Source organism: Salmo salar, chromosome 07 (assembly GCF_965601325.2).
Source record: "Salmo salar chromosome 07, fSalSal1, whole genome shotgun sequence".
Classification (NCBI taxonomy): domain Eukaryota; kingdom Metazoa; phylum Chordata; class Actinopteri; order Salmoniformes; family Salmonidae; genus Salmo; species Salmo salar.
This window is the reverse complement of record NC_138297.1, coordinates 22415943-22428624: the sequence shown is the minus strand read 5'-3', so window position 1 is coordinate 22428624 and position 12682 is coordinate 22415943. Positions and strand designations below refer to the sequence as shown.

Here is a 12682-nt window from a genome sequence, read left to right as displayed (position 1 = left end):
TCATCTCAAAACTTTTGGCCACGACTGTACTTGCACATTCATCTTCTGCACATCTATCACTCCAGTGTTTAATTGGTATATTGTAATTACTTCGCCACCATGGCCTATTTATTGCCTTACCTCCCTTATCTTACCTCATTTGCACACACTGTATATAGACTTTTTCTACTGTATTATTGACTGTATGTTTGTTTATTCCATGTGTAACTCTGTGTTGTTGTATGTGTCGAAATGCTTTGCTTTGTCTTGGCCAGGTCGCAGTTGTAAATGAGAACTTTTTCCCAATTAGCCTAGCTGGTTAAATAAAGGTGAAATAAATAAAAAACATGTTGCGTTTATATTTTTGGTGTCCGTGTGTTTGATGCCATTCTATTCGCTTCGTTCCAGCCATTATTATGAGCCATCCTCCCCTGAGCAGCCTCCACTGATGAGATTATTATGGATAAGAGCGAGAATATTTTGGGGGGGTCAATTGTCAGTAAAGCATCGATCAAAAATAAATAAGTAAACTTTTCGATCATGTCATCAGAATCAGACCCTCAATATTTATTGGAAAGGAGCATCAAGATCACTGTGCACTTTCACTACCCTGTGAAGTTCATCAGGTTATCTGTAGCCTAATAAACTGCATGCTTTCCCTTGTCGTAGTGGGAGGAGCACACACCATATCGTCGAGATATATTACTTCGATATGATGGTTATTATGTCCATATTTGTGCATAAAGGCATTTCCACCACCATTTCTCACATAATTCATTTTACCGACACAAAAAGATCCCACCATTATCTGTTGGCATTTATAAAATCTACAGAAACTTCCTGTTTCCATCACAGCTGTCATGATTTTTTTTATATACGGTATGACTTTACCCGCATAAAAACTGTGTGTGGAAACATGGATAGTGATGCTAAAATTTGCTCAGTTTGGAGTGGAGATTAGAGTTAGCTGACATTTGAAGCAGAAGCTCAGATGGGGGAACCTGATATTGCAATTTGTCAGAGTGAAGTCGCACACACATGCACAAGCACGCATGTACACTCTCTTATGCACACACACGCACGAGCACGCATGCACTCTCTCTCACACTCACTCACGCATTGCCCACATGCGTGCACACACAAACTCTCACACACACACAAACTGTGGCAAAGGAAAATAATTAGCACATTTCATTTACCTGAACATGAAAAAGACACTCGCATGAAAATCTACAATTGTGAATTAAAGTGGAAGGTATTATAATTAAATCAATTGCCAGGTTCAAAGTCACAAATTGCATCTTAATTTAGCATTTAAAGGCAGCAAAGTATGATGTTACCAAAAAAATAAGACATTGAACACCAATGTCAGTCAAGACTGTTAACTGTTCTTTACTCACTTTTACCCATTATGTAGCAGCCCACATTAATACAAGTTGTTTCTTAGTTTTACTTTTATATATAATGTGGTTCATTCCTTATATAAAAAGGTGAGGACAACTTAGAAACTATACTTGTATGATTGTGTAGGTTAACACATTTTGGTTCCAGCTTATGAGTTCCAGCTTATAAAGAACAGCTAAACTAAGTAAATTGCATCCTTAGAAGAAATGCTTGTAATTCAGTCTAAACACAAGTAAACATGACAAAAACGTTGACTTCCACAGACTGAGAAGTGGCATCTCTCTCTCTCTCTCTACTTCCCTCATTGTTTCCATCTATCTTTTTAACACTCTCTCAAGTTCTGTCTTTTTCTCTTGCTTGCTTTCTTTATTTATTTTGTCTCCGTCTTTGTATTTTGATTCTCCCGGGAGAAAGGGAAGCTTTTGGTATAAATGAACGCTCATTGAAAGATGCATGAAGCACATTCTCCGAAGACACAATCCTAACTTCACAATTAAACATAAAAGAGAATTGAAAAATACCACCTTTGAAAGTCATTGAGTGGGTAAAAAGTGAAAAAGTCATTCCTGGAGGAAAAGCTCCTTCCTTGCACACGTTGAAAGCCTATCCAAGAATACACTGCGGTATAGCGAGGACGGGGATCAGTTAGCTAGTCAAAAAATGACATCTTCCTGATATATTAGTCGATTGAGCAATCGTTTCTTTGATAAAACATGTGTACTTTTCCCCCAGTATGTATGGTGTGCATATTAGGCTCCCTGGGCTCCCGGGTGGCGCTGCTGTCTAAGGAATTGCATCTCAGTGCTAGAGGCGTCACTACAGAGACCCTGGTTCGAATCCAGGCTGTATCACAACCGGCCATGATTGGGAGTCCAATAGGGCGGCGCACATGTGGCCCAGCGTCGTCCGGGTTTGGCCGGTGTAGGCCGTCATTGTAAATAAGAATTTGTTATTGACTGACTTGCGTAGTTAAATAAAATAAAATTAGGACAGCCTCACAGTCAAAAGGACAGTGACACCTACACCTTGTTACACTGAAGCTCTTAATATGGACACTGTACATTTGACGATTTAGGAAAGCGGCAACCCGCACCACCTACATCATCATCGAACAGCTCCATGACGAAGGTGGCCAAGCTGCCATTGATACCGATGAAGAGGTTGACGCAGGTCAGCACCACGTAGGCCGTGCTGGGGACACTGAAGATAAACGAGGCTGGGTACATCATGGGTGTGATAGACCACCTGAAAATACAGACGGTTACATGAACAGAAGCGTAATTGTTCATATTTTACTATTTAAACAGTACAATAGGTAAGGAGATAGGGGGAGATATATGAAGAGGGGTATACAGACATGGAGGGGTCAGAACGAACTCCGGGAAGAGGCTTCATTTCACCATAAAATGCATTGACTGTGGCATACTATGTGGAAAATGGGTGAATTGGAATTGAACAGTACTCAAATATTATTTGTAGGTTGCATGAGATGTTTGCTGACTACACACTACACTGAGTATACAAAACATTAAGAACACCTGCTCTTTTCATGACATAGACTGTCCAGGTGAATCCAGGTGAAAGCTTTGATCCCTTATTGATGTCACTTGTTAAATCCACTTCAAATCAGTGTAGATGAAGGGGAGGAGACAGGTTAAAGAAGGATTTCTAAACCTTGAGACAATTGAGACATGGATTGTGTATGTATGCCATTCAGAGGGTGGATTTTAACGTGAATCTACATTGTTCCATATAAACATTACATCCATAGTCCAGTTTTTTCTTAAAACTTCTTTGAACTGGGTAAGTCAGCACATAAAAATATGGATATCATTTTGGTGCTACTTACCCATACATTACAAGTAGCCAAATCAAAGCTGGTAGGTTTGGAGGGGACACATAGGCTTTTTGTTGGAAGCACAGGAAGATGACGATGACTATTAGACACGGGACTATGTAGTTACACTGTAATAAAGAACATAACTACATGTTAGACCATATAATTACACTGTAATAAACAACATAACTACTTGTTAGACCATATAATTACACTGTAATAACACTGTAATAAAGAACATAACTACTTGTTAGACTATGTAGTTACACTGTAATAAACATAACCACTTGTTAGACCATATAATTACATTGTAATAAAGAACATAACCACTTGTTAGACCATATAATTACATTGTAATAAAGAACATAACCACTTGTTAGACCATATAATTACATTGTAATAAAGAACAACCACTTGTTAGACCATATAATTACATTGTAATAAAGAACATAACCACTTGTTAGACCATATAATTACATTGTAATAAAGAACATAACCACTTGTTAGACCATATAATTACACTGTAATAACACTGTAATAAAGAACATAACCACTTATTAGACCATATAATTACACTGTAATAAAGAACATAACCACTTATTAGACTATGTAGTTACACTGTAAATTTTTTTTAAAAAAAAGCACACATAACCCTGTATTAAGCATTTTATCACTTCGCGGGGAGTTCTGGGAAGGTAACATCTAAGCGTATAATGTCATTACTACATAATTATAATGATTCCCAGACATATCAGGCTAAGGTCCCTCTCTCTGAAAGAAAGAAGAAGATGATGATGATGAAGATGTTGAACTCAGAAAATTTTGAAATCTATAGATTAGGTTTTAATTAGCTTTCCAAGCTTCCCCTCTTTCATTTGCTAATTAACAAGAGAGCAATCTATTCCCCTTCATAGGAGGACATGAGTCTGTGGCTGGCCTGACTGAAAAAATCGAAAGAAAGCCATCTCACAATTTACCAAAGCGTAGTATAAAATAATATAAATATTCTATCTGAAGGCTTACAATCATGATATTGGATGAAGAATTGCTAAATACTGCAATTGGCATGATGAATATGTGTGAAGACAAAAATAACAGAAACCTATGTGATTTTTAAACTTCTACTCCACATTTCCCACTCTGTGCCCTAAGGCTTCAACACTACTTAGGAGGCACTTTACACAGTCTTATAATGCAATTAAATCCATGAGCCCGATTACAAAACCTTAACAGCAAAACTCTGCAATACCATTCCTTTAAAGATTTTTCGGCACCATAAAATATTACAATTGTTGGGAAAATGGTAAATGGAAATGGCAATGCTAACTGCTCCTAGCCAAAACCTTTCGGCTGCCTGCATAATAACATTTCTCTTCCACTTCGTCAGCATTCATCAACAGATAATTTGTTTGCACGGCTAGTAGTGCTGAGCTATTGCCTCCCATCTTCTCTAAGTTACCTGAAATAATGTTTACCGCTATTAAGCCTGAGGGAAAGTATCAACATTGTACCACTTTGCATCACTGTTTGCCAGTGTCAATAATTCAGCGCTGGTCAATAACAGTTACTCAGGCCTGGGCTTTTTAACAGCCATTGCGATCAAAAGTATATTTACCATTATTGCTGCTGATGAGTATTTGTTTGATTCAGCCACTAGGATTATGTATCCTTATCCAAACCTACTTACTGAGGATATCTTAATATGGACACCTTAAATGGCTATTTAAAATGCATAATGTGGCACTGACAGAAAGTTTGCTGGATTATTTGACACACGCCTCACTTGTGACCTTATATCTATCCCTCTGAATTCAAGTGAAATCACCACTCTACCAATTACAACATCCAGAAAGAATTTGGTTGGGGTTTCGATACTTTTATTTGGGGTTTGTGCTTGTCCATCCCTTCCTCACAGTCTCATTAAGTATTGATCACTCATTAGGTGTGAAATGGCAGGAAACCAGGGGGTTGCTGACATCACAATCTCAGGTGCCACCTACTGCCATTGTGCCCTTGAGCAAGGTACTTAATACCTAATGTGTTCCAGGGGCACTGCTCAGAGGCTGACCCTGTGCTGCTTCCAGCCTTTCGTGTGTGTATGAGTGTTGTCCGGGGGGCTGGGAATTACATAAAACAGCAGAAATACACATTTCCGATTATCATTGGAAATACAGTTGAATTCTGTAATTATTTTACTTCATGAAAATAACCTACTATATCCCAGGCGAAGTTGGCGACCCAATAGACGGCCGGGTTGACGCCGCTGACAAACTGCAAGTGCTTGGCTCTGTTGACGCGCTCCTGGATGAGGAAGAGGACGAAGCTCGCTGGGATAAAGGACATGGCGAAGATGACACAGATGGACACCACCACATCGGTGGAGGTGGCAGCCCTGAAGAAGGAGAAAGAAAGCAGGAAGTTGAGTACAGGTTTGATCCTAGCATGATCAATAGGTCTGGTTGATAATTGACTGGAGAAGGGTCGATTGCTTTAAAGGGAAAGGTTAGTATTTTACAACTCAATGTTAGATGGTAACCAAATCACATATGATGGTTTTTCTTTAAACATCGCCTAACTTTAGCAAACACTAGCTAAAAATTCATTTATGTGATTGTGGCAAAAAAATTGACAAATCACCTATAAGTAAGGTCCAACCAAATAAATGAGCTAATTTCAGTTGATTTTTATGCTCCCATCCTTTCCATAAAATATTAGCTACAGGTAGCTAATGTAAAGTAAAGTTTTCAAGAGGCTGTTTGAATTACAGTTTCTCCTGGCCCAAAGACTACTTTCAGTGTGAGGACCCATTTAACATAAAGTTATAAAATACTGAACTTCCCCTTTGAGAGTGATTGATTTTGCTACTATCGATCCATCAATCAATCTTTCAATGTATTCATTACCCTTTTACATCTTCAGTCATGTACTCTACAGTAACCTAACAGAGCAGTCGAAAACAACCAAAAAAGATTCAGTGTACTGATGCACCTGGTGTGTGAACAGCTTGTTTTTATCCTAAAATCCTTTATATGTAATTATTTTCCATGTGTTCCCATGATGCAGTCACCACATACAAAATTGGATTTCACTTTTTTTTCTCCATTCCCATTACAGGCGGCCGGTGGCACCTTAATTGGGGAGTACAGTCTCATAGTAATGTCTGGAATGGAATAAATGGAATGGTATCAAACATAAGAAAACATGGTTTCCATGTTTGATACCGTTACATTTACTCCATTTCAGATATTATCATGAGCCGTTCTCGCCTCAGCAGCCCCTTGTGACTTCCATGATAGATGAAGGACTCACTAGAATTAGCCAACATAAGAGAAAAACTGAGAACACACTTGAAACCCATATACTTCCTTTACTAACAAACCAGAAGCAGAGGCCACCCAGACCTTTACCGCTGACAATTAGTCCTAACATGGGTGGAGCCAGATTGGGTCACAGCTGGAAAATGGAGAAAAAAAATCCAGTTCTAGAGCAATGTTATTAAGAACATTGGATGCATTCCAAATCGCACCCTATTCTCAATACAGTGAACTACTTTTGACTGGAGCCCTATGGGCCCTTGTCAAACGTAGTGCACTATATAGGGAATAGGGTGCCATTTGGGACACAGGCATTGTCCAGGGATCTGAGGCCTATGTCCACATTGCCCTGAGGGTCTATAGACGGAGGATAGGTCAGGGGGCCTTTTTGGTGGAAGTAAGCCTCACAACTTTTCCAGGTGTTAAGTTGCATTCTGAGTGAAATCTCACACTTTCTGCACCAGTCGTGTAATCCCACTGGGCACACACTGGTTGAATCAACGTTGTTTCCATATCATTTCAATGAAATGACATTGAACCAACGTGGGAAAGACGTTGAATTTACACCTGTGCCCAGTTACACCTTGCCTTTGACATGGATTGAATGCTACTGAAATATTTGTCCTATACTTTAATTGCTCTGGATAAGAGTATTGAAACGCATTGAAAAAGTGTTTGTCCTATATCTTGGAGAAATAAGAAAGCTCAGTAAATATACAGTGGGGGAAAAAAGTATTTGATCCCCTGCTGATTTTGTACGTTTGCCCACTGACAAAGGAAGGATCAGTCTATAATTTTAATGGCAGGTTTATTTGAACAGTGAGAGACAAAATAACAAAAAAATATCCAGAAAAACGCATGTCAGAAATGTTATAAATTGATTTGCATTTTAATGAGGGAAATAAGTATTTGACCCCCTCTCAATCAGAAAGATTTCTGGCTCCCAGGTGTCTTTTATACAGGTAACGAGCTGAGATTAGGAGCACTCTCTTAAAGGGAGTGCTCCTAATCTCAGCTTGTTACCTGTAAAAAAGACACCTGTCCACAGAAGCAATCAATCAATTAGATTCCAAACTCTCCACCATAGCCAAGACCAAAGAGCTCTCCAAGGATGTCAGGGACAAGATTGTAGACCTACACAAGGCTGGAATGGGCTACCAAACCATCGCCAAGCAGCTTGGTGAGAAGGTGACAACATTTGGTGCGATTATTCGCAAATGGAAGAAACAAAAAAAAACTGTCAATCTCCCTCGGCCTGGGGCTCCATGCAAGATCTCACCTCGTGGAGTTGCAATGATCATGAGAACGGTGAGGAATCAGCCCAGAACTACACGGGAGGATCTTGTCAATGATCTCAAGGCAGCTGGGACCATAGTCACCAAGAAAACAATTGGTAACACACTACGCCGTGAAGGACTGAAATCCTGCAGCGCCCGCAAGGTCCACCTGCTCAAGAATACATATACATGCCCGTCTGAAGTTTGCCAATGAACATCTGAATGACTCAGAGGACAACTGGTGAAAGTGTTGTGGTCAGATGAGACCAAAATGGAGCTCTTTGACATCAACTCAACTCGCCGTGTTTGGAGGAGGAGGAATGCTGCCTATGACCCCAAGAACACCATCTCCACTGTCAAACATGGAGGTGGAAACATTATGCTTTGGGGGTGTTTTTCTGCTAAGGGGACAGGACAACTTCACTGCATCAAAGGGACGATGGACGGGGCCATGTACTGTCAAATCTTGGGTGAGAACATCCTTCCCTCAGCCAGGGCATTGAAAATGGGTCGTGGATGGGTCATTCAGCATGTCAATGACCCAAAACACACGGCCAAGGCAACAAAGGAGTGGCTCAAGAAGAAGCACATTAAGGTCCTGGAGTGGCCTGCAGCAAAGCACCACCACAACATGATGCTGCCACCCCCGTGCTTCACGGTTGGGATGGTGTTCTTCGGCTTGCAAGCATCCCTCTTTTTCCTCCAAACATAACAATGGTCAATATGGCCAAACAGTTCTATTTTTGTTTCATCAGACAAGAGGACATTTCTCCAAAATGTACGATCTTTGTCCCCATGTGCAGTTGCAAACCGTAGTGTGGCTTTTTTATGGCGGTTTTGGAGCAGTGGCTTCTTCCTTGCTGAGCGGCCTTTCAGGTTATGTTGATATAGGACTTGTTTTACTGTGGATATAGATAGTTTTGTACCCGTTTCCTCCAGCATCTTCACAAGGTCTTTTGCTGTTGTTCTGGTATTGATTTGCACCAAAGTATGTTCATCTCTAGGAGACAGAACGCGTCTCCTTCCTGAGTGGTATGACGACTGCATGGTCCCATGGTGTTTATACTTGCGTACTATTGTTTGTACAGATGAACGTGGTACCTTCAGGCATTTGGAAATTGCTCCCAAGGATGAACAAGACTTGTGGAGGTCTACAATGTATTTTCAGAGGTCTTGACTGATTTCTTTTGATTTTCCCATGACGTCAAGCAAAGAGGCACTGAGTTTGAAGGTAGGCCTTGAAATACATGCACAGGTACACCTCCAATTGACTCAATGATGTCAATTGGCCTATCAGAAGCTTCTAAAGCCATGACATCATTTTCTGGAATTTTCCAAGCTGTTTAAAGGCACAGTCAACTTAGTGTATGTAAACTTCTGACCCACTGGAATTGTGATACAGTGAATTATCTGTCTGTAAACAATTGTTGGAAAAATTATTTGTGTCATGGACAAAGTAGATGTCCTAACCAACTTGCCAAAACTATAGTTTGTTAACAAGAAAATTGTGGAGTGGTTGAAAAATGAGTTTTAATGACTCCAACCTAAGTGTATGTAAACTTCCAACTTCAACTGTATTACTAAAATGTACTAAAATGTCTAAGTGTTATTAGACAAGTTTCTTGTGGTTTAATTTATAATAAAAATATGTCCAGTTGGAGAAATGGTATGTATGATCTACTGTAAATTATAAGTTGATATATTAGCTATGTGCTTGTTACCAATAGGATGACTCAATTTGACTGAATTCTCTGTTTGAAACGCAATCAGGCAAAACTACAAAAAACTTTTCAGAGAAGCAATGCTTATTCATCTTGGAAATTCTATTTTTTCTCCCCATATCTTGTGATATCCAATTGTTAGTTACAGTCTTGTCCCATCGCTGCAACTCCCGTATGGACTCGGGAGAGGCGAAGGTCGAGAGCCATGTGTCCTCCGAAACACGGCCCTGCCAAGCCACACTGCTTCTTGACACACTGCTCGCTTACCCTGGAAGTCAGCCGCACCAATGTGTCGGAGGAAACACCGTAGAACTGGAGACAGTGCCAGCGTGCATGTGCCCGGCCCGCCACAGGAGTCCCTAGAGCACAATGGGACAATGACATCCCGGCTGGCCAAACCCTTCCCTAACCCGGACGACACTGGGCCAATTGTGCGCCGCCTCATGGGTCTCCCGGTCACGGCCGGCTGCGACACAACCTGGGATCAAACCCGGGTCTGTAGTGACGCCTCAAGTACTGCGGTGCAGTGCCTTAGACCGCTGCGCCACTCGGGAGGCCTCATCTTGTAAATTCTTGATCCACCATGCGGTTGGAATATCATTCACCCAGCTAAAGACTACCTAATCCTAACCCTAAAACTAACCCTAGCTCCTAACCTTAACGCTTAACATAATTCTAACCCCAACACTAAATCCCCTAGAAATAGCATTTGACTTTGTGGGGACCAACAAAATTTCACCATTTGGTCAAATTTCTGTTTGTTTCCAAGTCCCCACAAGAATAGTTAAACATGTCCACACACACACACACACACACACACACACACACACACACACACACACACACACACACACACACACACACACACACACACACACACACACACGCGCACACAAGCACACGCCCACGCACGCACGCATACACACACACACACACACACACACACACGCACATGTGTTTATATCACCTACTGGGGACACCTGTTCTCACACCACATTCTGGGGACACCACTATCCTGACAACGAAAATATAAAAAAATTGAAAAAAATCTATAATGAATACACCCCTTCAAATGTAATTGATTAATTGAAATAAGGGTAGATGACATTGTGGGGACTGGGAAGGTTAACAATGTGGGGACCCAAGAGGAAACTCCTTATTTGGCGTCAACAGGAAGTCCCATCTGGGCACCAAGTTCCGACCAACTAGTACCATCTGGGGACAATAGTGTAGGCTATTGTTTAGGGCACAAAGGGATGGATTCTAATCTAGATAAATTTGAATTGCTTGTCGTTCAGCATATCAGTACCCACTAGAGAATGTTGCTGGGCGTTTCCTTTAGCATATGCATCAGATGCATATCAACCTGCAAGGTGTTCAAACATGCTTGATAAATAAATGCTTTATAAATAGTGCATAAACTATTGTAAATGATTAATTGCATAAAAGAAATGTACAGTGTAATCCATTTGATCACACACACACACACACACACACACACACCTCCTCCCTTCCGCCCTACCAATCTCTCGCCAGACTACCTGCTAGGTAATTAACATATTAAATAAGTCGCGCCGCGCTGCCTCAACATTCATCAGTGCGGGCTGGACAAAATTAGGATGCGAAACATGAAATCATTTACGCAGTGGGTGCCGCCCAACTTTCAGCAGTTTTCAACAGGTTTATCTAGACCTCGCTCGCCGGGGCCGAGGATTGTTTGAGGCAAGTGATTGGCTAATGAGGTAACCCTGAACAAGGACTAGCGGCTAATCACTGTGAGGGGACATGCACCCTGCTAATAAAGTAATAAACAGTATAGTAGTGGAGAGCATTTAATGTGCCTGGTCGTTCCAGGTGTTTTTGCCTAAGGTCTAGAGTGAGGTGCAGCTTCAAACATTGAGGTGTGGAGGGGAGTTAGAAAACCATAATGAAGTAGTCAAATAATAGTCTACCTTTGAATTGTTTGAGTAAATCATTTTCCAGCCAGTATGTGTAGCCATAATGCAGAAATTGATAAATATACATGGCAAAGGATTCTTCTTTTCAACTCGCAGGAAAACCAAATACCTGCTCTGAAGATGGTACATGAATCCCTTAATGTCAAGCTGTTTTATTAATGGACATGGGAGATTTGGTGACTGAACAGGTCTCTCTCTGATTCACTGAAGACCTAGCAAGCTCCAGGTCACAGAGACCCACCATGGTGATTCACCTTTTTTCCCCAAGATGGCATAGCAGTCAGACGTCCTTTGTCCTCCTCTTGTCATGTCCCGTATATATATACTGCTCAAAAAAATAAAGGGAACACTAAAATAACACATCCTAGATCTGAATGAATGAAATAATCTTATTAAATACTTTTTTCTTTACATAGTTGAATGTGCTGACAACAAAATCACACAAAAATAATCAATGGAAATCCAATTTATCAACCCATGGAGGTCTGGATTTGGAGTCACACTCAAAATTAAAGTGGAAAACCACACTACAGGCTGATCCAACTTTGATGTAATGTCCTTAAAACAAGTCAAAATGAGGCTCAGTAGTGTGTGTGGCATCCACGTGCCTGTATGACCTCCCTACAATGCCTGGGCATGCTCCTGATGAGGTGGCAGATGGTCTCCTGAGAGATCTCCTCCCAGACCTGGACTAAAGCATCCGCCAACTCCTGGACAGTCTGTGGTGCAACGTGGCGTTGGTGGATGGAGCGAGACATGATGTCCCAGATGTGCTCAATTGGATTCAGGTCTGGGGAACGGGCGGTCCAGTCCATAGCATCAATGCCTTCCTCTTGCAGGAACTGCTGACACACTCCAGCCACATGAGGTCTAGCATTGTCTTGCATTAGGAGGAACCCAGGGCCATCCGCACCAGCATATGGTCTCACAAGGGGTCTGAGGATCTCATCTCGGTACCTAATGGCAGTCAGGCTACCTCTGGCTGCTATCTGAATAGGTCTATCGGACAATTTTCTTGGACCACTATAACTATAACTATTTTGCCAATTGGACTGGTCCCCCCTACCACACGGAACCCCACTAATTTAAAGACGGAAACGCACGAGGTGGCTAAAAACAGACCTCCCTCCATTTTCTGCCAGCTTGCTACCTATGGTCCGGCTAGCTGTCTGAATCTCACGGGACCCTTATG

The 12682-nt window shown here is 41.3% G+C and overlaps 1 protein-coding gene across 1 annotated transcript in view; it reads right to left on the bottom strand.

Moving 5' to 3' along the window:
• LOC106608787 (phospholipid-transporting ATPase ABCA1) overlaps positions 1-12682 on the bottom strand; it is a 253841-nt gene that overhangs the window by 67052 nt on the left and 174107 nt on the right. Inside the window, exons 35-37 of the mRNA XM_082977279.1 lie at positions 5435-5612; positions 3233-3348; positions 2484-2628 (exon numbers count right to left, since the gene is read on the bottom strand). Of these exons, the coding sequence (XP_082833405.1) occupies positions 2484-2628; positions 3233-3348; positions 5435-5612 (439 nt within the window). The remainder of the gene's footprint in view (positions 1-2483; positions 2629-3232; positions 3349-5434; positions 5613-12682) is intronic.